Here is a 25,680-nt window from a genome sequence, read left to right on the forward strand (position 1 = left end):
TGTTTATATATTTTCTGTAGGCGAAGCATGATTTAAATACATTACATTGAATCTTGCAATAGTAATCCGTGTTCAGTCGTGTTATATATTTTTATCGAGAAAATAGTGTGTCAATCCCTACGTATTACATAATATTTTAATCAAAAACTTGTGCAAACGGGATGAAGTAGACCATTTATATGGTTTACATTCTTCAATTCTTTTGGAGAAATTCGCTGTTACCATAAGGTGGCGCCAAAGCCCGACCCGAGTCGATAGCCACATGTTTCGGACTGTTTAGAACAGGGGTCTCAAACTCAATTTACCTGGGGGCCACTGGAGCTAGGGTCTGGGCAAGGCTGGGTCGCATCAGGTTTTCCAAACAAAAAACGCATTTATTAAAAACAGAAAAATGAATAAACTTTGCTTTAGTTTTGATTTTCTACAAGAAAAGCTCTGATAAAACATTCCACTGTTCTCAAATATCCTACTTTTTATTTTTCAACACAAAATAAGATGAAAAATAAACAAATCAAGAATAAAGAAAATCAACCAATCAGTAATAAATAAATATAATAATAATAATAAAACGGCAAATAATAAAAACTTAAGAAACCACATATAGTTGGTGGGTAGACAAATGATTTTTTTCAGATTAAAATGATCAAAGCATTATTAGAGCCCTGTAGACATGACAAAACACGACTATAGTCACATTTATACTCTTTATTTACAACATATTGCGCAACCGCAGGGCTTTGAGACACATGCAAACTAGGGAGCTAGCGACCTAAACGCTATAGCCTTCAAGTTATTTCCTTTAAACTTAAATAGCCAAAAACTTACCACTTCCACACGGATAGAGAGGATAACTATTAACAGTTATTTAACCTTTAACATGAACATGAATCAAACGTAATAATTTTTTCTGGGTACATGATACCACACAGCATCCATATCAAACTTGCGCGGGCCGCACGAACATTAAACTTTCATATCAAGGCGGGGGCCTCAAACTAGTGTCCTGCGGGCCACATTTGGCCTGCGGGCCGCGTGTTTGAGACCCCTGGTTTAGAAGCACTGTCCCAGGGATTAGCCCACAGAATGTCATCTGTTAAACAGCACAAATTCAAGGTCTTGGGGTATGCAACACAACTTTATTGAAACCCTTAAAGCAACATCAGTTGACAAACAAGGCAAGGGTGCTTGTTGTAAAACGTTTTTCTTTCCCAAAACCAAAATGACAATATTAACTGAGAAAGGGACGTGACTCCCATGGATTGGACCAGCAGTGACAGGTGCATTTTAATACAAAAAATAACTTATGAACTCTTTCCAGTTTCCAGGAATATTGTTTACACATGGCCTCTGTAAATCTGATTCAATTCACAGCTTTGCTTGTGTCCAGATTCATGTGATTGATGTGTCCGATATCAAACATACTGGCGAGAGCAGAGTGAGCTGGGGTAAATGTACTCTTGAATGTGGAATTTTCAGTGTGGTGCAGTTAGTCATTATGAGAGACCTTTCAGGATCTCATTGCCTGAGTGCTGCCTCTCGATGCGCCTCTGGGTCCCTGGCCAGCTCCACGCTTGCAGTTCTGTTGGTAGCCATCCTTGACCATGGCAATGACAAGAAAAAGCACACATTTTGAGAAACAAAAGTACTCTGGACCAGTGATTCCCAAACTTCACAGTCCCCGACCCCTTCTGCATTAGACCTGACGCCATATGACCCCCTAATCCTGCACACTTAAACATAAATCAGTGTCTGAAAACACAAAATAAACCATCTTACTTTTAATTATTTCTCACCTGTTTGATATAATTATGTAATGATATGGTGAAAAATACATCTTTACAGCTTAATTGGTTTGCAAATTGTATAGCGCTGTCCTCAAGCAAGCTGAAGTGCTTTCGACTACGCAGTAACAAAGTTGGAATGGCAAGCCATTCAGTCTATTATATAATGTGATTGTGAGCGAGGGTGAGGATATCGCGCCAAAACAAATGTAAAAAAAAAAAAAAGCACAGCATCAAATCTTTCACCGACAGCCCAAAATTCACTGCAGCGGGCCACCACAAATAAAGGGATGTACGAGAAATGCTGCTCTTAAGATGTGCAGTCCTGTCATGGTAGCGTTACCATTCCAACGTACTTTCATGTATATTCACATACCCCCAAGACACTTTCCACAATTTTTGTGTCTGACTACCTCGCTTCAGGAACCTAGGCACGAGACCAGGGGACTCTAACTGGCCGCCTGCGCACCACTTGCAGCCCGCCAGGACATATTTTGTGGGCCCCTGCTTGACATCAAACATTAAGTGTGGCCCATGAAGCCTGGGCAAATTCAGAGGCACTTCCAGAGGCGAGCGCGAGCCAACACTGAACTCTCAACGAGCCTGTCACACAGTGAACACGACCTACAATCGCAGTGGCAACACAAAATGACAGCACAACATGTAACAAGTAAACACGCAAAGAGAAACTGCTACTTTGGGAGATAAACAACAACTACCTCAAATCTAAACACTAAACTCTAGCAACGTTTTATTAAACGAGTGCCACAAAGCATGCTGGGAGCTGGCATTACTCTCAATAATTAATGCAGCCCGGCCTGACCCAGACTCTACCTCAGGTGGACCCCCGGTACACCGAGTTTGAGAGCTCTAGAGCAAATGAAATTCTCTTTAAATAATTCTTCATACCCTCTGATAATTTCCATTTGAATAATCGCGCGGACTGTTGAACTGACTCTGTCCATAACCAGAATTGGGAGCGTTGGCAAAAGGAGGCCGATAACCGTCGTAAGCACCTAGAAAAGAAAACATGTTTAACTCGGCATAGACAAAGTGTACAAAAAATGAGAATTGAAATGTGACTTCAATTCAAAGTGTTGAAAAAGGGAAGAAATGAATGAACTGGTGCCGAACCTCTGAAGCCATTCGAGGAGCCTCTGTAGCCGCTGATCATGCCCCTGGCGTTGCGAGGTCCACTACGTGACATTCCTCTGCTGTTATAGAAGGACTGAGTCTGTCTGCCAAAGCCTGGGCCTGGCTGTGATGGCTGTTGGTGGCCTCCTGACTGGTCTTGGGGGTGGAAGGCACCAACTGTTTGAAGAGCAAATTCTAATGGTAAAGTCAATCTCAGAAGTAAAGCGTTTATGGGGCAGGGGGTGGTGGGGCTGTACCAGGTTGCAGTTGTTCTGACTGCATCTCTGTCAGATCCACAGGATGCTGAGTCTGGCCGCTGAAGGCCTGGTTGAAGGTGTTCTGGTACTGGCTGGGCTGGTTCAAAGCCTCAGTCTCAGCAGGCGGGACTGGCGCATTGAGGTTGAATACCTGAGAGGCAAACAAAGGGAAACGTATGAAACCAGCCAAAGTATTATATAGGGTAAGTAGGGATGTCCTGATCTGATGTTCATGGTTGGGAGGGGGGGGCGATCCGCTGTATTTTGAAGATCGGATAATATCGATTTCCGTCACGAGATCGGGCCCATGTGGTTGCTGTATCACGTTCGTATATCAAAAGGCCACACAACAACACAATGACATGTTCTTGGTGTGCCATTAATTTCACTTAATTAGCTGTGTCATGGTGTAGTGACGCTTGAACCCCTCGCTGTGTATGCTATGTAAAAAAAAAAGTTGAAACAAACAAAAGCCACGTTAAATGATTAGTCCTACCCTTTTTTATCTTTTATTGGATGAGGGACGTGACTCAGAGGTTTGTTACAAAAGCCAAGAACTATAATTAATGCTTTGGAGAGCTATTTTTATAACCATATTAATAAGTCCACAAATTCATGGTTGTAACACAAGTTTATTATCATTAAAAAAAAGATGACTTCCTCAAGAATTCCTCAATGCTGTCTTGGCTGACATGTCTCTTCAACATTGCGTGGAAGTCGAGAACAGGGGTGGTGGTGGTCCCCCTCTTTACGAATAGTGACTGGAGGGTGTGTTCCAACTACAAGGGGCTCACACTCCTCAGCCTCCCTGGGATAGACTATTCCAGGGTGTTGGAGAAAAGGGTACAAATGTTGTTCAAACCTCAAGAGGTTCAATGCCGTTTTCGTGCCGGTTGTGGAAAACTGGACCAGTTCTACAGCTCCACGAAGGTGCTGGAGGGTGCATGGGAGTTTGCCCAATGAATAGAGAATGGAATAGAGGAAAGGATCACTATTGCATAAGCCTGGCTAGAAAAAAATAAAAATAAAAAATCTGATCGGAAGGCAAAAAAGGTGGATCGGGACATCCCTAGCACCAAGTCATCATTTACGTGATTCCTGCTTTAATACCAATCTTTATCAATCATCAGCTAACTAGACAAAGTGAGGAATATGGGGTCTTACTGTCTGCATTGACTGGAATGGTGCAGCATTGACATTGATGCCACTGCTGTGAGGAGTTTTGGGAACTGGCTGGAAAACCTGTGTCTGGGAGGCGGGTGGGAGAGATGTGGGAGGAGGAGAATGCTCCGAGGGCAAGGACATGGACGTCTGTGACAAAAAGAGATGGGAAGCGATTACACTGACATGATTTTCTTCACTTTGCAAGAACAGCAGTTTTGTGACACATTTAACTGACCAAACAATGTCAATTCCTACGTCAGATAACTGGGGTGTTATGTGTAATTTGGATGTTTAGTTTCATTTCAATATACGTAGTTAATAAATAAACGAGTTAAGCAAGTTTCTAGAAGAAATTATTAAATCACGTATTAAAGCATTTATATATATATATTTCAACTATATACATATTTCAACTTTGCTTAAATATGCACTCTATTGTTTTGTTCTACGTTGTTTTTTTTGTTTTGAAAGACAACATTAAATTAGTAGAACATTTGGAAAAAAAGCTAATTTTTGTATGTGAGCACAGCTCTCATCTCAGGCAGAGTGAACGAACATAGAATGGAAGCGATAGAAGATGCTTACAGTGATTATAGCAAAGATGTGAGCAATACGTCATTAGTTTTCGAGGAGGAAGAAGAAACATCAGGAGATGAAATCTAATCTAATCCAAAAAAGTTAATTTTTAGGTTGTGTGGACACCATTTTTTTAATAAACAGAGAGGGGAAAATATGCGTTTTTATGTGTGGACAAGGCCTAAATCCGAAGTAAAATGATCACTATGTCGACGGAGACACCAGTGAGTGTGAATGCTTATCACGTCTACAATATTAGATAACATGCATATAAAAGGTGACCATAAGGGTTCTAATGTTTAATAGCGGCTTTAAACGTAAATAACAATGAAAATATTCCATTAATGAATATTGAATCCTTCTTCAAGGACCAATTCATCATGATAAAGAAGAAACAACTACATTTCTACTGAACTCTTCCGACCAAATGGACACTTGCAGTAGAGCTTGTACATATTTACCTGTATGGGGTCGATTGGTTCTGTTGGCCGAGAATCTGGCGTGTGGGAGGTCTGAAACATGGCTGATGGCGTTGGGGAGACAATAGGTAACTGCAAATAGATCCAAAGTCAAACATGCTCGCTTGTTCAAAGTGGATCCCCAATCAGAGTAGTCTGGAAAGGGACCTACATGTGTGGGTTCAGTTTGGACAGGAACAGTGTTGGGATGTGATAGCCGTGACTCTGGATGCACTGAAGGAGATGCCATGCTTGATCAACCAGACGCTTCACTAGAAGCAGCATCACATGTGTTCTGTTTCGTTGTTTTCCTGGTTTACCTGGAGGACACACCAGCTGTGGCAGCTCCACGGTTTGAGACGATTTCATAGGCTGGGCTGATACAATGGCGGGGTCAATGGGCTGTCCGTCAAAGTCCAGCATGGAGTCCTGAAACCAGAGCTTAAATTAGCATCCGTGCTCAACACATACAGGCGGTCCTCTGTTTATACCATTTTGTGTTACAATTAGGGACGTCCAATATTGGCTTTTTGGCCGATATCCGACATGCAAATACTGTCCAACTCTCAATTTCCAATTCCGCTATCAATCGATGTGACGTGACATGACATACTGGAATAATTGTGTGTAATTAACACACAGCATCAGCACTCAGCTTCTCGTGGCTGTAAACAACGTCACATAAAAATAAGAACGAGCAAATGGTTTGCGGGAATTACGGTTGGGCGATATGATTCTTGGCATGTATCACGATATTATTCATTCATTTTCTACCGCTTATCCTGGCGAATATATGATTAAAATCAGCAGAGTCTTGCATAAAAAGCCACAAACCTTAACCCATATCATGAAATACATTTGCTGGGGCAGGGCAGAGAGCTCATCTGGCCTACAGCCATGCCCATATAAGGAAGTCCGCCCCTCTGTGACATCATCTTTTGAAACAGAGCATTTTGAGCCATCTCAACCTTCTTTCAGGGCTCATTTCCAAATGCGCAAATCTCATTATCTGAAACTTTGGCATCGTTTAACACGAAAATACGACTATCTAACTACATTTATAAGTCAGAAAAGTGGAAAAGGAATAATAGATCAAATTTAAGCCAAGAAAAACGGCCACAAGGTGACAGAAGCCCACTTTTAAAGAACTTCACGTAAAGAACTTGAAGCCATGGGGTTGGTTTTGTAAATTTAAAAAAAATGTTATTTCATGTAAAACAACCATTTTTGGCATTGTGGCATAGTTGTTTAGATAGATATTATATTGTTTAGATATTGTAAAACATGGCCAAAATTGTGTCAAAGTGAACGTTATGCTTGGACTTTTTTTTTTACATCACAGTACACATAGGAAAAGTGTTTGTAATGAAAGGATGAAGTATACTTTACATTGAAGTCATATGTAGTTCACAACAGCTACCTGCATGAAGTTGTACGTTCCCTGCATCTGTGCCATGAGGTCCTGCACCACCTGCTTCCTGACCATGGCATCAGTAGGCGGCACGGGAGCCACTAAGCTCAATGGGTGGGTCTCCAGAGGAACGGGAGGAGGGGCAGGCTGCAAGGGTTGTTGCTGCTGCTGCTGCATGGCAGCAACCACCTGCAAAGGACACACAGGAGTTGTCAGTCTCCTGAAAGGGCTGCCAGGAGGGTGATGTCACTTTGAGAGGCATGATGCACCGACTGCAGCCATTTGCAACTATAAACAAAAATATACTGCAAACACATTGAATAAATAGAAAAAAAAAACAGTGTAGAATATTTTCTTTGGGTCTGTTGTGTATAAAACACAATCTGAGGTCAATTTTAGCCCATTTGTACGTCATCATTTTGTGACATGGATTACATTTCAGGTGCTGTGATTTCCGAAGTATAACACCTCAGTGTGCACCAAATGCATTGTATTGCATCCAAAACACAAACTGCACTTTAACCAAACTCGGACAAAACCAGCATAGTCTGCACACAATCTAACTAAAATTTAATTGTGCAAATGAGCCGACTGATGACTTGACACACAATGTGAACTTCAGAGTATTTGTCATTTGTATTTGAGTCCGGATGCCTCCCGGACGCCTCCCTAGTGAGGTGTTCCGGGCATGCACAGCCGTGAAGAGGCCCCGGGCTGACCTGGGACACGCTGGAGGGATTACATCTGGGAAGGGCTGGGAAGTCTGGCCTTCCCTGCTGAGGTTGCCGCTAACGTGACCTGTAACGTGTGTTCTTTTGTGTTTTACCTCCGTTTCTGTGGTCCACTCGTCCCCTTGCTCCTTTACACTGCCGCTGAACGTGCTATCTGGAATGAACTGTCTGTTTACGAACTAGACACATTCAAAAAAAAGAAGTCAGTCCCATCATTTGTACAAACATTTAGTCGGAATAAACTAACTAACCTCCTTTGTTTCCACTGCAATAGGCTCTACGTACTCTTCAATGACTTCAGTTTCTGTCGAGAGAGAAACCGTTTAGTTTGTGCCCTCACTTCATGTGGCTTGAAAATGGTGGATTACCCGCATCAACGGGCTGCTCTTCTGCCTCCGATGATTCAGTTGCTGTTCCCTCAGTTGCTGGTACTTCCACCACCGCTTCCTCTTTCACCGCGTCCTCCTCCTCCGGTTGCTCCTCACACACTCCATTTTGGTGAGAACCCGGTGGAACCCGATCGAAGTAACCACTCAGCAAAAGCTGGTCCAACCTCTGCTTGAGTGCTTTATCTGGAAAAACCACACAAATGATCAATTAATACTACAATTTTCTCCATGGAAAATTTAGCACTAGTGCTACACAATAACATTACAAGAATGTTTCACTCTCGCTGGATCTGCCCAGCAACATTATTCTCTGCCTGAAGCTAACATGTAGCTAATCTTCCATATATTCACACACAAAAATAAATACATACACAAATAAATAAATAAACAAACAGTTCTGGATTCTCATCCCAAAATGAGCACTTCTTTCTGCAGTGTTACCGTGGTTTCCTGCTTCCCACCCAGACCAACGGTCTGGTACTCCACCCCCATCCCTCCTCCATGTACCTCCACTCCACTGTGATTGGTCATGCTCCCAAGAGCTTGAGAACTTCTGGATACAAATGTCCACATGTACTGAGTGCAGGCAATCTGCAGATCACATTGACGTCTGTGGAAAAAACTCCAAAATAAAAAATACTACTTTATTTTAGTGGCTCTTATTTTTTACTATTGTTTACTTCTTACTTAAATATATCAGGATATGAGTTTTGGTCCATATCGCCCAGCCCTACTTAAGATATTGTTTTTAAATCTATTTAGTGTAGTATCACAATTTTCCATTCCTAATTCGAAAGGACTCCTTTAATTCCTGGGCACACTGATTCCACAGAGATGCCATTTCTGTCAACAACAGTGACATACAGTGCATCCGGAAAGTATTCACAGCGCTTCACTTTTTCTACATTTTGTCATGTTACAGCCTCATTCCAAACTGTATTAAATTAATCTCTTACCTCGAAATTCTACATTATGACAATGTGAAAAAAGGTTTTTTTTGACATGTTTTGAATTTATAAAAAAATAGAAAACAAAAAACTAACATTTACATAAGTATTCACAGCCTTTGCCATGAAGCTCAAAATTGAGCTCAGGTGCATCTTTTTTCCACTGATCATCCTTGAGATCTTTCTACAGCTTAATTGGAGTCCACCTGCAGTAAATTCAGTTGATTGGACATGATTTGGAAATATAATAACTGTCTATATAAGGTCCCACAGTTGACTGTGCATGTCAGAGCACAAACACCAAGCATGAAGTCAAAAGAACTGTCTGTAGACCTGCGAGACAGGATTGTCTTGAGGCACAAATCTGGGGAAGGATACAGAAAAATTTCTGCTGCTTTGAAGGTCCCAATGAGCACAGTGGCCTCCATTATTCGTAAATGGAAGACGTTTGGAACCACCAGGACTCTTCCTAGAGCTGGCCGGCCTTCTAAACTGAGCGATCGGGGAAGAAGGGCCTTAGTCAGGGAGGTGACCAAGGCCCCGATGGTCACTCTGTCAGAGCTCCAGCGTTCCTCTGTGGAGAGAGGAGAGCCTTCCAGAAGGACAATCCACCAATCAGTCCTGTATGGTAGAGTGGCCAGACGAAAGCCACTCCTTAGTAAAAGGAACATGGCAGCCCGTCTGGAATTTGCCAAAAAGCACCTGAATGACTCTCAGACCATGAGAAACAAAATTCTCTGGTCTGATGGCTTTCGTCTGGCCACTCTACCATACAGGCCTGATTGGTGGATTGCTGCAGAGATGGTTGTCCTTCTGGAAGGCTCTCCTCTCTCCACAGAGGAACGCTGGAGCTCTGACAGAGTGACCATCGGGGCCTTGGTCACCTCCCTGACTAAGGCCCTTCTTCCCCGATTGCTCAGTTTAGAAGGCCGGCCAGCTCTAGGAAGAGTCCTGGTGGTTCCAAACGTCTTCCATTTACGAATAATGGAGGCCACTGTGCTCATTGGGACCTTCAAAGCAGCAGACATTTTTCTGTATCCTTCCCCAGATTTGTGCCTCAAGACAATCCTGTCTCGCAGGTCTACAGACAGTTCTTTTGACTTCATGCTTGGTGTTTGTGCTCTGACATGCACAGTCAACTGTGGGACCTTATATAGACAGTTATTATATTTCCAAATCATGTCCAATCAACTGAATTTACTGCAGGTGGACTCCAATTAAGCTGTAGAAAGATCTCAAGGATGATCAGTGGAAAAAAGATGCACCTGAGCTCAATTTTGAGCTTCATGGCAAAGGCTGTGAATACTTATGTAAATGTGATTTTTTTGTTTTCTATTTTTAAGAAATTCAAAACATGTCAAAAAAACCTTTTTCACATTGTCATAATGGAGAATTTTGTGTAGAATTGTGAGGTAAGAGATTAATTTAATACAGTTTGGAATGAGGCTGTAACATGACAAAATGTAGAAAAAGTGAAGCGCTGTGAATACTTTCCGGATGCACTGTATGTTCTGTGCTTGCTACCACCAATCATGGCAGACTACGTGAGAGCTACAACCGCTGCCTACTGCTTTTGAGCCTGAATATATGGAGGATGGGTTACAGGTTTTAGAAGCTGAGCGGCCAAGAAGGCAAGGTGCAACGTCAGACTTTGTCTATCCGATGAGTATCACAATGAAGAACTGTTTAAGCTAACAAACCCTTCAGTGGTGGAAACGTTTGCAATATCACCTCCACCAAAGACGTACTTACTTCTTTTTTCTTTTTTTTCAATGATATTTCTATCTTTTATGGGGTTTTTTGTTTTTACACAAGAGGCAAAAAGAGATGATGATAAGTGCACAATAGAAGAGATTGTGTTTAGCACAGTTTTAAGCTTGTATCTTTCACTTGTATTAAAGTGCTCCACAGCAAGCAGGAAGTGGAAAAGCATTTGTACATAAATTGTTATTTCGATGTCATTTTTGTGTTGTTTACGATGTGGCATAGTTGTTGAAATACATCTGGCTAAATTTTAAATTTCCTATTTTGCTTAGACAGTTAGGCAAATGTGGCAAACTGCTCTTATTTTGAAGGCCAGAAGAATGTTCTGTTTGTGTTGAGAATGTCTGTCGAAAGTTCAGGCGAGCTGAGAGCAAGAATAAACGTGACTCTCGTCTTTTTGCACATGCACATGCTTAGCGGGCATTGTCAAACGCTCGCTTACAGTGAAGTCGTAAAACACAACATAACACAACATAAAATATACCCATACAGCCTGTATTTCACACAAAAAGTCATACTGGCATGCGCTGCTAAACTAAGCTAACCCCGCTAGCTTCCGTTCATGCTCTGTCATAGGGGTTTCCGGCTTCGGCATTTTTACATGTTTAGATCGGGGGTGGCGGTTTAGTGTTTGTGATGAGCTTCCGCCATGATTCAGCGGTGCGCCGAGGGAACACTTCAACACACGAACGTTCCTTCTTCTCATCATGACAGCATTTCATTAACATTATGTCACTTTTCGCGAGATTCCGTGACTTCAGGGGCATTTGATCTCAGTGGTTTCAAGGTATGAGTAAAATGATGTGTGTGCGCTTTGTTAGCAGATCAGCTGACCTGTCAACATATTTAAAGATGTAATACAAATAATCAAAATGGCTAATTGTTCCCTTCAGCAAGGAGTGATAAAGTCCATGGCTTACAACAGCGATGCAGAATTGAACTTACACGTTGTTCCAACCACAGCCTTGTCCCTGCCTTCCAGAAGGTCCCAGAGGTGCACAGATGCCGCCTCATACTGGTCAGCCAACCTGGGAGCATAAGAACAAGTCAATGACGTCTATGTTCATGCACATGTCAAAAAATGTGCCCTGACCTGATATTTTGGTCCCGATCTGGCCCCACCAGCTTGTAGAAGTCATCAAACGCCATCAGGTCCACTTCCGTGAGCAGGGCTGAGCCTCCGACTCCCCGCTTCAGGTCTTGCCGCACTGACTCCTCTCCCAGTCGGTCCAGGAGAAACTGGAGCTCCAGAACAGTCTTCAGCCTTCTCTGCTCTGCCTCCTCCCGCTGCAGCTGCTCCCGTCGGGCAGACTTCTTCACTACCTTCTGGATCTGATCGCGACCACACAAAAACCACACTAATGGAAGCTCTCCTTGTTTTCACTTTGAGAGGACTGCAGTGTTTCTCAGACTTTGCACTACCGGTTTTCCCTTGCTCATGAACACACGATGATGGGACTGCCTGAGTAGCTGTCCCCATACGCACTTGGTCTGCCAGGGCAAAAGATGATGTAGCAGCAGGACTCAGTAGTAGCCATGGACACTATATTTAGCAAGTAATCAGGCCGCTGTATATTGTCTTTCATATGAGGAACTACCTACAAATCTAGTGAAAACACTATTGGAGATTTCAGATTAGAGATCTCCCAGGAGATTGTAAGACTATGTAGAAGAGGCACGGTTGTGGAATACATTTGAATACATTTGAACAAAAACCTAACTTATTCATAGCAACATTAAAGTAAATGGCTATATGGTTTCCACAAATGCAGACCAAGGAGGAGGTCACTGGTCCAGACACAAGGACACAAAAGTGCACTTGACCTTTGCAAAAAGAAGATGAGATCTGGTCTGCTGTTTTATAATCGGATTAAAAAAATATAGAATTATTTGACCACAACAATGTATCTTTCATTTGGCCTAAAGTAGGAGAACATCAGCCAATCTAATGCTTTGAGAGTGCATGGCAGCCAATGGACCAGGGAACCGAGAATTAGGCAGTCTGCAGGGAAGCTTGGCTCAATGGACGTATTAGCGTGCCAACAACCCACAACACAGCAAAAGTGGTGAAGAAACTCAAGATCACGGTGAAGCCACATTTCGTTCAAATGGAAATAATAGCAGAGATTTTCTTTTCCTCGATGATGCCTCTTGTACATCGTCTTATAATTAGAATCTTGTCATTTTCAATCTTTCTGGTTGAACAACAGGAACATTGCTGGAGGTATTCATAATTTGGGGCTTGATTGTCTCTCCGGACTGAACTGGTTTCGAGTGGCAAAGGTATTTGCAACTTTGGTAGATTTAGCAGCATCAGAGAAAGTTGTGTATCGGTTTCACTTTTGCACAAAACTGCGATGAGTTCTAGGATTGTCTAATAAAATAAATCTTAAAAGAGGAACTATTTAAAATTCCTTATGTGAAACATGAACACATCTTTCCCTTTTCTGTGCATTACCACGCCAGAAAACGAGTTAATATGAGCTAGCCAACAATGCACATCTCTGACAAATGTTTTCTCATTTTGTTTCTCGTGGTTGTGGTATACGTACGATGAATTGGTGCACAATTCAGGCGGTTGGGTTGTGTGGAAAAGTTACTTGCTTGATCGCCCCGATATTTTGTTTAATAATACTGTTTAGTAATACTCCGTCAATACTTACATCATATACAATGTCACTTTAAAAACTAAAACAATTGATCTAAAAGTTTAAACTAGGGCTGGGCAATATCAACCAAAACGCATATCCCGTTATATTTAGGTTGAATATCGATAAATATATATCTCCATATTTTTTTCCACAAAGTGAATTTAGACAAAAGTCAAAGCCAAATATGCATGCAAAGTTTTATTATAATTTAAAAACAATCTTACACAATACCCGCTGAAATAAAATAGTATATTATCTTTAAATAAATATAGAAAAAAGTGAATATACTGTTCAATCTTCAGTGCAATCATGCTGCAGTCACCGTAGTCTCTGCAGCCGGGGTCGCGCTTCCATCTCACGTTCCCCATGACGACAGATAGATATGGACTTGATTTGATGCGGAGGTCTCATGTTTCAAGATGGCGCCGCCCAAGTGCAAGCTAGTTCTGCGTTTTTAGTGTTTAATAGTGCTTATTATTATTATTTATTAATTCTTTGTTGTTTTTTGTGCAATACCAACCCCTTGAGCAAGTGTGCAGCTACAGATGTTCATCTTGTTAAGTTTGTAGTTTGTTGTTCGCTCCAATGTTTACAATCGAGAGCAACTGTTCGCTTTGAGCCCCCTTTTGCTACGCAGAACGATCGTATATCCCCATGGAGATATGGAGGGGGGGCTGCATAGCGGGAGTGAAAAAGGTTGCTGGATAAAGATGGTATTGTCCATGTTTATCGATATGAACGATATGCTTGTTTTTGATATCGTGCTTAACAGAGTTAGAGACATTTTTAAAAATAGATATATCGCCCAGCCTTAGTTGAAACCTTGTTCAGTCATTTAGTCATATGTTTTAGTTTTTCTTGTGAATTTATTATTGCTCTTTAACCAAGCAAAAAAAATTCTAATTGAAAAATATTTTCAGTTGAATATTTGATGAGTAATATTTGTAGTATAACACAACAAAATCCTCAAAATATTCAGTTATGCTGGTTTGTGGTCAAAGGTCACTGATCATGTGACAGCAACAAGGCGGAGGTGAGTCGGAGACATCATTGTTGTCAACAACAACAAGCCAGTGTTCTCAGATTTTCCCCACTCTGGAAGCCATTTTCATAAAATATCCTTTCAGGTCAGCCAGAATGCCGATTCCAGTATTAGAGGCCATTTTGACCTGAAAAGGTCCCCGTGTAGATAGGCCTTCACTTCTTGCCTCCCACATAATTCCTCTCTCCTACAACGTCTATCGCAACTACACGCAAATGTGTCATGGCCAATTATGATGTTATTGCCACCCCTCAACCCACCAACGCCAGACATGAATTGCAGTTCCGTGGGAAACAAAATACCCTCCTTACATCTTGTCCAAGAGTGAAGAAGGTCTTCTGCAACTCCCTGGCAAATTCCAAGTTATTCGTGATTTCTTGGTATTTGGAGAGGGCCTCCTATTAAGAAACACCAAAACATTCAAGTCATTCTTGCAGTTATGAACATAAGGATGACACTACTGGGTCCTCACCAGCTGGTCCTGATTAAGACGCTCGCCTTTATCCTTTCGAACTTGATAATCATCCAGTTTGCTCTGTGACAGACAGACATTGTTATTAACAGGTATGACCCGTTATCAAAATGGATCTTGGGCTTCTTAAGTGTTTTTACCTTTTTCTTCTCCATGTTGCGGGCCTTCTTGTCAATAACAAGCAGCATTTGCTTCAGGACTTCAGACTGGCCGCCAAATGCATTACAGCCCAATAAACCTGGAGAGGATCCCACGTCTGGGCTGGCGGCCTGCACCGTCCTGTTGGCGTTCATCGCAGAGGGCATCTAACAATGACAAGAGTACAAGATAAAAACGTTACAAGACAATTGTGCACCATCAAGCACCATGAGGAACAACAACCCCTTGCTCTAGTATAAAACAAAGACGGGACAAACAAAACATAACGTTAACGTAACCATGTGGTTTTTGTCAAGTACAATGGCACAGCTATGGACAAGGGCTGTGTTTTCAACCCAATGGGATCCCTTTAAGAAGGTCTGGGTGGCCTTCAGGATACACACATGCAAGCCTGACACCAAAACAGATTTTGCTGGTCCATAATTGTGCTATCATCAATCTATATTATCAAATATATGCAAGTAGGCCTGTCACGACTTATCAAATATTTAAAAAAGTTCAATATTTATGACGTCTTCGATAAATTCATATGCTCTTCCCTCTGTGACACACAGCCTGGAATGTCTCAATCTACTTCTCAGACTTCAATAAAAGCAACTTCGGCAGGACGTCCCTGCACTACGCTGCTGCCAAATGGAAGTACCAGTGCTTGTTTGCGCTGGTGTGCTCAAGGGCCAGCGCTCTCCACTACGTCTATGCCTCTGCATATAGACGTCGCATTTGTCTGTCTGTGTGCATTGGTTCCATAAGTGGAATGAACGACGAGAGTGGGTTCTCATCTCATTCAGCCTCTTTGTGGAGGCGGGGCTACTAGCCACAGCAGCCACTACCCTGGCTACGTTGCAAAAACACAAATATAACACATACAATGTCTGTGTTAAGCTACGTCTCACACAGGTACACTAGTGGTTCAAATGTGATGGACACCTCTCGTGACTAAAATAAAAAAAAATAGTGTGCAATAATATTAAACGGCTCTGCTGCCCGAGACACCTCCATGATTTTTTTTTGTCCCAGTTGAGAAAACTGTCTGTGTTGGTCGTCATGGGTTCACCTTATTAATATTCCAAAATACAGTGTGGCTGTGGCTTTCACCTTAGAAACTATTGCTTTTGTGCCATCATTCATATGAGCGCACACACAACTCCAAATAATTTTGCATACTACATATACACAGATACACGCATATGCACACAGAACATGCATGGACCTCACCGTTTCCCATACATTAATTTCTTCACGGTGGTCTACTCTACTTAGCAAGTAATCAGAGAACTACAGACAACTCTAGAAATGGATCTGCAAGCTCCTTCCTCCCTGGTAGAGCCAACAGAGCAGCCTGTTTGTACTTCTCAACATATTTGCTTTGATTTTTTTTTGATGATGACTTTTTGCACCCGTTTCCTGGCCATCATGGACTATTACATTGATAAGCCCCCCCTACCCCCACCAGAACTCTCCCAGAGGAAACACTTATTACCTACAATGTGAATACAGTCCGCTCATTAAATATGATAAATTGGGGGGGAAATGAAATCCTGAAATTAGAAAACTCTGTGACATCATTGAATGAAATGGACATACAGAATGTTAAATTCATGAAAACATTTTTACAGTGGAATCTTTATTAGAACTCAAGTTGATTAAAATATTAAAATATTTTGTTTTTATAGCAGTTTTTAGCCTTTTTTTCTATGGAACCAAAAGAGTGAATTTTCAGTTTGAATGTTCATGAAATTATGTCATGGCGTAACAACCAAAACCAGCAAAAATATACCACCAAAGACAAAAAAGGTCTTTAAGAACTCCAGAGGGTTAATGTAGCAAACTTACCGGGTCGGTCTATTCACATATCACCGTTAATTTCACCGCTACACTGTGTAGAGCCCTGGCGTGGAAACAGTGACAATTCTCGATGCCCTTTCTCGGTTTAACTCAAAATGCGAAACGGATTTAATCTGATCTTTGATCCACTATGACGAGTTGATCGGTGATCTCTGGTGGTTTGCTAAAATGTCGGCACTGCTGTTAGCACAGACCATTAGCCTCACCATGCACTGCTAGTGCGCCTCGCTGTCTATGCTAGCTTTGCAGCTGGTCGGCAGCCTCGTTAGCCCCGAGGGACGAACCGGTATATCACCCACCTTAATATTTTCTATCCACTGGGGAACTTTATGGCCAAATGTTCAACAGAGCCAAGTTGTTGTGGTTGTTTTGTCGCTTTATTGTCTCTTTCACGATATGTTGGACCCGCCCCGCCGGCCTCACCGACAACTGAGACGTCTAGAAAGAGGGAGAAAGTCTTTATAAAGGCGCAGGTCCGTTTTGTGCTTACGAAGATATGCCTGTCCATGTGTAATACGACTTTGCATATAAAAAACGTTCTAATGAAGAATTAAACAATAAAACATAAATCATGCCATGAAAAATAATATTTTAATACATTATAAATCAACACAATAACAATGTGCAATTGTTCTAATGTTATTTTCAGTCAGGCAAAACAGCGTCACTCTCCTGGAAGAAAATCTGCACAATCATTAGCGAAGTTTGACGGGGCTTAATGCACACAACATTTCTTCTGCAGCTGGCGAGCTCTGTCACACATTTTTCAAAATAAAGTAGTGACTGTCTGTGCTCCCCGTTAATTTAGGAAATATGACATTTACAATAAGAATGTCATCGCTACCCAACTGTTACAGTATTATCACAATGGGGTGCAAATATTATGTCAAGTTTATTTTCTTAGCTATTATGAAAACATGAGTATTGAATCGAAGGGAGCTTGCCTTCAATTCATCAGGAAACGTTATGAACGTTAATGACCAGCAGATGGCAGTCAAACTCGACCAAATCAATAAAATAAATTGAATGTATTAAATTATTAAATACATTTTAGGATTTAGATTTTTTTTCTTACTGTGAACACTGCTTTGTCACGAGGTTGTAATGAATGTTCTTTAATGAAAGCGGTGTAGATTACCGCTTTCCTTGAACGACAAACCAAACTGTCCAAAGAATGTGCAACCAGCTTCCTTTCGTGTTGTCAAACACAGGAAACGGTTGACATGGCGGCTCGGCCTATTGATTGCAACCTTCCACACATTGTTTTCTTTTTAGTGACTACGGGGAGATGAGTGACTCGTTGAGGCAGCCTGTTTTATTTCAGTCAAACAAGTAGAACATCACCCTACCCACGGCTATGAAGGCTTGTTACGCCACTTGCCCATTCCTGACTCAGCTTCCCAGGAAGTAGTAGATGAACATGACTATGTTTTGCGTTGTGTCCGATATGTCGACCACCGACTGGCAAGCCCAGAGATACAGTCAGGGGACATTTTAAGGTTTGAGTCCAGTCTGTCTGGCTGGCTCTTGGTCTGAGGTTCTTTATCTCGTTGTCCAGTCCAACGGCCGTCTGTGTTCCTCCCTCCTTCAGGCAGCTCTGACACTCTGGCAGCAGATAAGAGGAGCCAAGTGTGAGGACACGTACAGTACTTTGTTTACTTATTGACTTATTACACATAAAACACCAAAAATATCTTGCTATGTTGATGTTCGCCTCCTGATTTCAAATCAACATTTGCAATAAAGGTGACTGTGGCAATGACTACATTTGATTCAGTTTCAGAACTGTCGCCTTCTCTCCTCAGTTCCGCATGCGCCCAAATCTACACTGAGGCGGTTCTCACCACGTACGGATCCCCAAATTTTGCCCATGTTTTTGCACATAGACTGCATGCACTTATAAGTATGACATGTTGCTTAACTTTGCTTCACAAACATATTAAAGGCTTTATTAAAGTATGAAATGTATTGTTACTCGCTAATAATAAATGGTAATGTACGCTCATCCGTGAACAGATGGAATTGGTGTGAAAAAGTTTTTTTGTATGTTTGTCACACTTTAAGGGGAATGAAATAAAATGAAATACAGCTGAATAGGTGCAGATTCTGGAAAAACTAGAAAGCTTTCTGTCCATTTATTACGTGTAGCTGCTCTATAGGAGTCCACAACTCAATACAAAAAGATGAAAATGCATAATAAATGTTTCAGATCATCAAACAAATGTAAATTACTCAATGACAACACAACTGAATACGTTCAAATCCAAAGCTACAAAAAGTCCTTGTGCCCCCCATCGCTATTATCCACAAAAGCAAAATACTGAACAGTGGTGAAACGTCCCAGGAGTGGCCGACCAACCAAAATGACCCCAAGAGGGCAGTGACCACTCATCCAAGAGGTCACAAAAGACCCCACAACAACATCCAAAGAAGTGCAGGCCTCACTGAAACCAGTCTGAAAGCAACTTGGGTTCTGCAGCAGGACAATGATCCGAAACGCACGTTCACCTCTGGATGGCTGAATAAAAACAAAATGAAGGCTTTGGAGTGACCTAGTCAACCTCGTCTGAGCTTAATTCTTAATTTCATTGAGATGCTGTGTCATCATCAATGTGGCTGAATGACAACAATTCTGCAAAGTGGAGTGGGACGAGATTCTTTCACAGTGCTATAAGAGACTCATTGTGAGCTACAACATTTGCACTAAAAATCCACAAATTTGGCCATGAATGCTGAATCATAAATACATTTTTAAAATGTAAGCAATAAAATTTCACTTTATTAAGGCATAAGGCTAAAAATAAGCAATTAGCTAAAAATGTCATCCAATACTTCTCTACAAGAGAGGAGAAATATGATCTCAGGGAAGAACTAAAATTGAAACACTTCTATGCTAGGACTACGTTTGAGTAAGGAAATCAAACAATGCACAACGATGAGCCAATTCAAGAAACAATACAAGCAGTTGATGTTTGCTAAATACAAGGATGAAGAGTCTTGAACCAGTCATGATGTGCTATATATATCACTATATTGACACTTACTATGGTACCCATTATGGCATTGGATGCTCATATCACCCAGTACTTAGCTACGGGACAAGAATAAAATTAAAATAAAAAAATAAAAAAACTTAAAGGAAAGCAGGAAGTGAACAAATGTAACAGTTAGTGATTGTAAAAGTACCAGATGGAGGGGTAGGATTTAATAAGCTTTGCTTCTTCCTACTCCTTTTGGACATGTGGAACTGGGAACTAATTATGGGATGCACTCAATTGTAACCTGATGCATGTTCAAATGAAATAAAAGCATTACCTTTAAAATATGAAGTTTAAAAATTCAGTGTGCTGAAATACAGTGTTTTTTGTATAATTGTATATTGTAAATTGTAATTGTATATTTTTGTATCATTTGTTTTATAAAATTGACTTTATAAAAATTCACCGCATATAAATTTGATGTTTAAAAACTGACACATACGCTTTAAGAATCTATCATTGTGTCCCAGAGCCAACCAATCGGGAATAAAGTGCATAGTCACGTGACAGGGTCTTCCAAAAAAAATTGGAAGCATATGTAAGAGTTTTGAAACATCAAAATTTGTGATTTTTTACACTGAATAAAACAGAGTTTTATGAACTGAATGTTAACAAAGTGATTATTATTATTATATTCGTGTCACTCTTACGGTAGAAAATGAATGAAGGAATATTCGTGTCAGTCACGACGCAGGCGAGCGCGTGCTGCCGCTTTAAGGCTCATTTCCTGCCATTGTCACACAGGAAGTCACACAGAGTCGTGAACAGGAAGAGGGAAACGAAAGCAACACAGACTTCGAGGGGGGGGGCGGTTCCGGTGTCCACGACCTATTTAACCATGATGCTCCTGCTGCACGTGAAGCCGCCGTGAAGCCGCCGTGAAGCCCGTGCAGCAGGAGCAGCAGGAGCAGCTAGCAAGGAGATCCGAGCCGCTGACCTTGTGACACGAAGGCCGCCGGAGGAGACACGAAGGCCGCCGGAGGAGACCATGGTTGGATGACAGCCTCCTCCATCATCGACGGTCATGGTTTTTCTGGAAGCCGTCTAAACATCGAGGAGGTCGGCCGAGGTTTTTGGAGGCTTGCCGCTTGCCAAGGAATGTCTTCCACCATCGAGAGGAAGACGCTGGAAGCTAATGAGTGAGTGGAACACAGTATTACATAAGCAATTTTCTGGCCATCAATTCACATTATGAGAGATATATGATATTTATGTGCTAAGTTTTAATGTGGAATGCTGTCAGATCCAATTTTCATGGATAATATTAAGATATATACATTTTTCGCTAATGCATCAAAATAAGGTTTTGTTTTTCCGCTTGAATCATTTTTTGCCGGAACGAGACAATGCAGTGCAATTGTGTCAAATGGCTCCCTCGTGTGGACAAGATGTGAACATGATTGTTGACTTGATCGCTTTCAATAATATGCGGCATAATTAAATAAATATAAATCATGTTAATAGTTAAGTTAATAAATAATTTAGTTTGGGAAAAATATTATTGGAGTTAAGTCATAATTATGAAAATAAATTTGCAATTTATGAGAATAGCATAGAGAATAGCATAGATTTGTTATGGTAAGGGAAAAAAGTCAGTATTATGAGAATCAAACAACCAAAATTAAGTTGTAATTGTTGTCAAATTAGTTTGGGGGGAAAAGTGATAACATTGGAATCATCGTATGCAAATAAAATTTACAAAGATTATTAAAGATAAGAAATGGGACATCAAGTGCAAAGAGCAGAATTCATATAATAATATGCTTTTTCACCTATCACAAAATGTATAGAACTTACAAAATATAAAAGTGGCAAAGTTGCATCCTTTGATTTTTCAGCAGGCCCTTGCTGGAAAAAGTTAGGACGCCCCCAATCTCAACAGAAAGCACAACTGTATTGTTTCGCTGTGTTTCCGATGTCCAGGGAGCCAGTGGACGAGGTCCTGCAGATGCCTCCATCTTTGTTGACGTGCGGCGGCTGCCAGCAGAGCATTGGCGACCGCTTCTTCCTCAAGGCCATCGAGCAGTACTGGCATGAGGACTGCCTCAGCTGTGACCTGTGTGGCTGTCGCCTCGGGGAGGTCGGCCGCCGGCTGTACTACAAACTGGGGAGGAAATTATGCCGCAGGGATTACCTCAGGTTGGTGTTGCTTTCTTATGTCAGAATATTGCGACATGACTGACAATATGACCAGAATAACTTCATCTTTCACTCTTTCAGTACCAAAGGTGAATTTATACATTTTTATAATCCCGATCAGAACAATGTAATTGTACAGTAATGTTTTTTTGTGCAATAGTCAAAAAAAGTTAATGATGCAACTCTCCACTAATGCATTATAACATTTCAGAACACTTTTCAGCCGCCATAAAAACGCCCACAAGGTGGCAGGGCATTGATCAGAATGCTAAAATCATCAAGACAAGTGTGTTAAGTTGCTGTGTGATGAGTTTAGCCATCCTTATAAGATGACTTGGCTCCTGCCCTCATGGATTAGCGGTAGTTCTGAAGTGAGGGAGATGTCAGGAGATTACAACATAAATTAGACTCACCACAGGGTTCAAAGTAGCAACGTATACACTGGAAGTTATGGTAAGTGTGTTACTGTGGAATTTTTGTAGAGACAAAATCCTGACAGTAATGCTGAATATGTCTTCTTCCACAAAGGCTTTTCGGCCAGGATGGTCTCTGTGCTTCCTGTGAGAAGAGGATAAGAGCGTTTGAAATGACCATGCGTGTCAGGGATAAGGTCTACCACCTGGAATGCTTCAAGTGCGCCGCCTGCCAGAAGCACTTCTGCGTGGGTGACCGCTACTTGCTCATCAACTCAGACATTGTTTGCGAGCAGGACATCTTTGAGTGGACCAAACTCAACAATAACAGCATGGTGTAGGAACTCACGAGTGTGCAGGCTGTCCAGACTCCATCTCTAATTCCCATGGAAACATTTCAACATAAATGATCCAAAGGTGCACTGGCCACCACCAGTGGGGCCCTCAAAGTGGTAAACCAAGATGAAAAATATCTAAAGCAACAATACTAGCTGTTGAAGAGCTACTTGGATATGGTCCGTATCGTAATCTACAAAATATAATAACAAAATGACAGTATGGGGTAGTTGGGGTGGGGCCGAACCCGAATGCTACCAGATGCTAACAGTAATAGTTTAAAACACACACACTTCAATTCAAAATGATTGACAGTAGCTCTTTCTGTAAAACAAAATTAAAAAGTATATGTAAAATCTAACTGTTGTGGCTGCAACCCGTGCCAAGATAAAACTTCTCTTCTTGTTCCGTCCTTCACTCAGCTCCCCTAGCACTGGTACACATTTACAGCAATATGTACCAGTCTCATTTGTGTCTTGTATTCTGTTATTATAGCTACTTTATTGGGTAGTAGGGAGTAAAAAAAGTGACTATAGGGGTGTTATTCCATGTCTACAGGGCTCTAATTCATTTTAATATTTATTATTATTATTAGATATTACTAGGCTGAGAGCGGAGTATGCAGTACACATTCACGGGTTAGCACTCCCCATGCAGTACTTAACCAAGGCAGACAGCACCTTTTTATAGCATGGAGGAATGAGGCATAAGACCACTACTTATAAAAGATAATATTGTCTGCATATTATTTTTATACCTTGTAAATAGGGACAATGTCCAAGTAGCTCTGAAACACCAATACTCAGTAGTACACCAATACTAAAGTAGTAAAAACAGAGTTTCAGGTGCTCCCTGGTGGTGGCTAATGCTGTGGTTAGCCACTTATGTACCTGATAAGTACTCTTTTGGACCAATGTTTGCATAAAATAACTTTGTTTTTGAAGTGTATGCTTTTTTTATTAAGATAAGAATAGCAACCATATGTTTATATCGTAAATGAAGATTTCTTAGTTGGCTCTTAATCCTAATAATTGCACATTTTTGATTGATTGGTTGAATTGGAGTCATTTATCATTTCAAGGACTGCAGCCATGCACGGCCACCCCAGTGAAGACTTTTCAATTTGTTCAATCGACTGCAATTTGAACAAACACGGATTCAATGTTTTTGAAGATTTGTGCTGATGGTTTCCATCTTTGTCCACCAAGGCCCAAATATGGAAAAAACAAAGGATGCAATGGTCATTTGATATTTTGTAAAGCAACACTCATAATAAACATGCTAAGAAGTGAAATATATATTTCAAGAACTGCATTTCGGTTTTGTGATAATGAAATGCTACTAAAAATGACTATTTTTTCCTCATAAACACAAAGTTTATTCTAATAAAATTGTGACTTTTTTCTCATTGAATTATGGACTCAGCTTTTTTTTTTTTTTAAATTTTAGAATAGAATTGCTGCTGTTTTTTTCTATTTGTTAAAATATTTTTTCATTTCTAATAATGACTTCACTCCCATTTTATGTTGACTTTATTGTTAATATTGTAATATTAAGTTGTATTATATATATTTTCGATATATATATAAATTTATTTAGATATATTTATATATATTTATTTTATATATATTTTTAAATATTATAATATAAAATATATTGATTATTAACATCATATTATAGAATATGTCAGGGAAGCCTAGACTCTCTTGAACCTTCTTGGTCCAGCTCCTCCGGGCGGATCCAAGATGTTCCCAGGCCTTCCTCCTCCAGCCTCGAACCAGCCTGGTTCATGCAGGCGGTCTAGCCTTCCTCACACTTCCTGGTTGTGTCACGTGGTCTCATGTTTACCCTGACGTCATGACAGACTGACAATCAAGTAGTAACATAACTAAAGCGAAGGTGAACAAGCAAAATTGGCATCATCGAAGCAAAGTTATTAGTTTTTACAATGTAGGTTTTAGAGAAGAAATGTCTGCAGATTTATCTCCAGCTCACAGCGAAACAGCAGTAATATTCATAGCTCCTTTCGTACAACACTCTGATCAGCAACAAAACAAGTTTGCATACTTGTATTATTTGATGCCATACATGGCCTAGCCGGGCTAACGCTTCCATATCACGTTCCCCATGACGACAGAAGGTAAACATGGTCCATACCGTCTTTATGCAGCAACCGTTATAAGGTCTTTGTTGCTGTTCACTCCCGCTGTCCAGCCTTCCCTCCTTCATATCTCGGCGGGAATCTACGACCGCTAGTGTAGCAAAAGGGTGCTCGAAGCTAACGGCTGCTTCCGAGTGTAAACATCGGACCAAACGGCAAACTACAAACGTAACAAGATGAACATCCACAGCCGCACATTTGCTTAAGGTGTCAGCGTGGCACAAAAACCAAGAAAGTAATAAATAAAGCACCGCTAAACACTAAAACACCTGCAGAAGACACGGAGCTGCATGAACTAGCTTGCACTAGGGCGGCGCCATCTTGAAACACGAGACGCCCACGTCAAATTAATTGTTTATATCACGATATTATATAAACAATAGCTTGTTTTTGATATCGTGCTTAACACATATATCAATATTTTTTAAACATATCAATACATATCGCCCAGCCCTTGCTCAGACGTTACAATATTTATTATTACTTCGCTATATGTGTACTGTGTATGTGTGTAATTGATCTGTAAGACTTATTATTTAAGTAATTAAAAATATGATCTGTGCGTAGTTGGTGATTCATACAAACGTGTAATGCTGGCAAAAAATAACAAATAGCGTCGCTGTGTGTGACTGGAGCGTCCATCTGTTTGCTAAGGGAGCGGTAGGCTGCAATGCGAAGAAGAAACAGCAGATGGCAGTGTGGTCCATGTAAACCCATGCTTGACCTGGGTGTTTTTGTGCAAGTGAAAAATGCCCATCTGAAGGTCGGAGTGGGGTCTGAGGTGGCTGTCAGCTGGAGGAAGGATGGATTAA

The 25,680-nt window shown here is 41.0% G+C and overlaps 2 protein-coding genes and 1 long non-coding RNA gene across 7 annotated transcripts; 1 reads left to right on the forward strand and 2 right to left on the reverse strand.

Annotated features, from left to right (window-relative positions):
- Nucleotides 1–451: 451 nt before the first annotated feature.
- Nucleotides 452–17,250, reverse strand: caprin1b (cell cycle associated protein 1b). Of its 3 annotated transcripts, none has more exons than XM_058087265.2 (18): nucleotides 17,081–17,250; nucleotides 14,918–15,082; nucleotides 14,778–14,840; nucleotides 14,617–14,703; nucleotides 11,706–11,944; nucleotides 11,558–11,640; nucleotides 7,881–8,084; nucleotides 7,764–7,816; nucleotides 7,608–7,691; nucleotides 6,791–6,970; nucleotides 5,691–5,799; nucleotides 5,543–5,604; nucleotides 5,374–5,463; nucleotides 4,337–4,483; nucleotides 3,173–3,323; nucleotides 2,916–3,092; nucleotides 2,691–2,797; nucleotides 452–1,594 (listed from the first exon to the last, which is right to left on the reverse strand). In XM_058087265.2, the coding sequence occupies exons 2-18, from the start codon at nucleotides 15,080–15,082 to the stop codon at nucleotides 1,508–1,510; spliced, it is 2,088 nt and encodes a 695-aa protein (XP_057943248.2). In that variant the 5' UTR covers nucleotides 17,081–17,250; the 3' UTR covers nucleotides 452–1,507. The 3 variants fall into 3 exon arrangements, with proteins under 3 accessions (XP_057943248.2, XP_057943246.2, XP_057943247.2); XM_058087263.2 differs by having other exon boundaries at nucleotides 2,916–3,095; XM_058087264.2 differs by lacking the exon at nucleotides 17,081–17,250 and adding an exon at nucleotides 16,770–16,968 and having other exon boundaries at nucleotides 2,916–3,095.
- An 83-nt stretch (nucleotides 17,251–17,333) lies between these two features.
- On the reverse strand, nucleotides 17,334–25,195 carry LOC144898650 (uncharacterized). 3 transcript variants are annotated; one of them, XR_013627581.1, is made up of 6 exons: nucleotides 24,865–25,195; nucleotides 24,420–24,556; nucleotides 22,372–22,516; nucleotides 21,617–21,923; nucleotides 20,757–20,951; nucleotides 17,334–18,386 (listed from the first exon to the last, which is right to left on the reverse strand). It is a non-coding gene; the product is annotated as an uncharacterized LOC144898650 (long non-coding RNA). The 3 variants fall into 3 exon arrangements; XR_013627579.1 differs by lacking the exon at nucleotides 24,420–24,556 and having other exon boundaries at nucleotides 17,339–18,386; XR_013627580.1 differs by lacking the exon at nucleotides 24,420–24,556 and having other exon boundaries at nucleotides 17,342–18,386; nucleotides 21,712–21,923.
- lmo2 (LIM domain only 2 (rhombotin-like 1)) lies at nucleotides 20,562–23,066 on the forward strand. Its single transcript, XM_058087267.2, has 3 exons — nucleotides 20,562–20,958; nucleotides 21,743–21,958; nucleotides 22,487–23,066. The coding sequence occupies exons 1-3, from the start codon at nucleotides 20,816–20,818 to the stop codon at nucleotides 22,710–22,712; spliced, it is 585 nt and encodes a 194-aa protein (XP_057943250.2). The 5' UTR covers nucleotides 20,562–20,815; the 3' UTR covers nucleotides 22,713–23,066.
- Nucleotides 25,196–25,680: the final 485 nt, after the last annotated feature.

This window comes from Doryrhamphus excisus, linkage group LG6, assembly GCF_037039965.1.
Source record: "Doryrhamphus excisus strain RoL-2023G ecotype Guam linkage group LG6, RoL_Dexc_Guam_v1.1, whole genome shotgun sequence".
Classification (NCBI taxonomy): Eukaryota; Metazoa; Chordata; class Actinopteri; order Syngnathiformes; family Syngnathidae; genus Doryrhamphus; species Doryrhamphus excisus.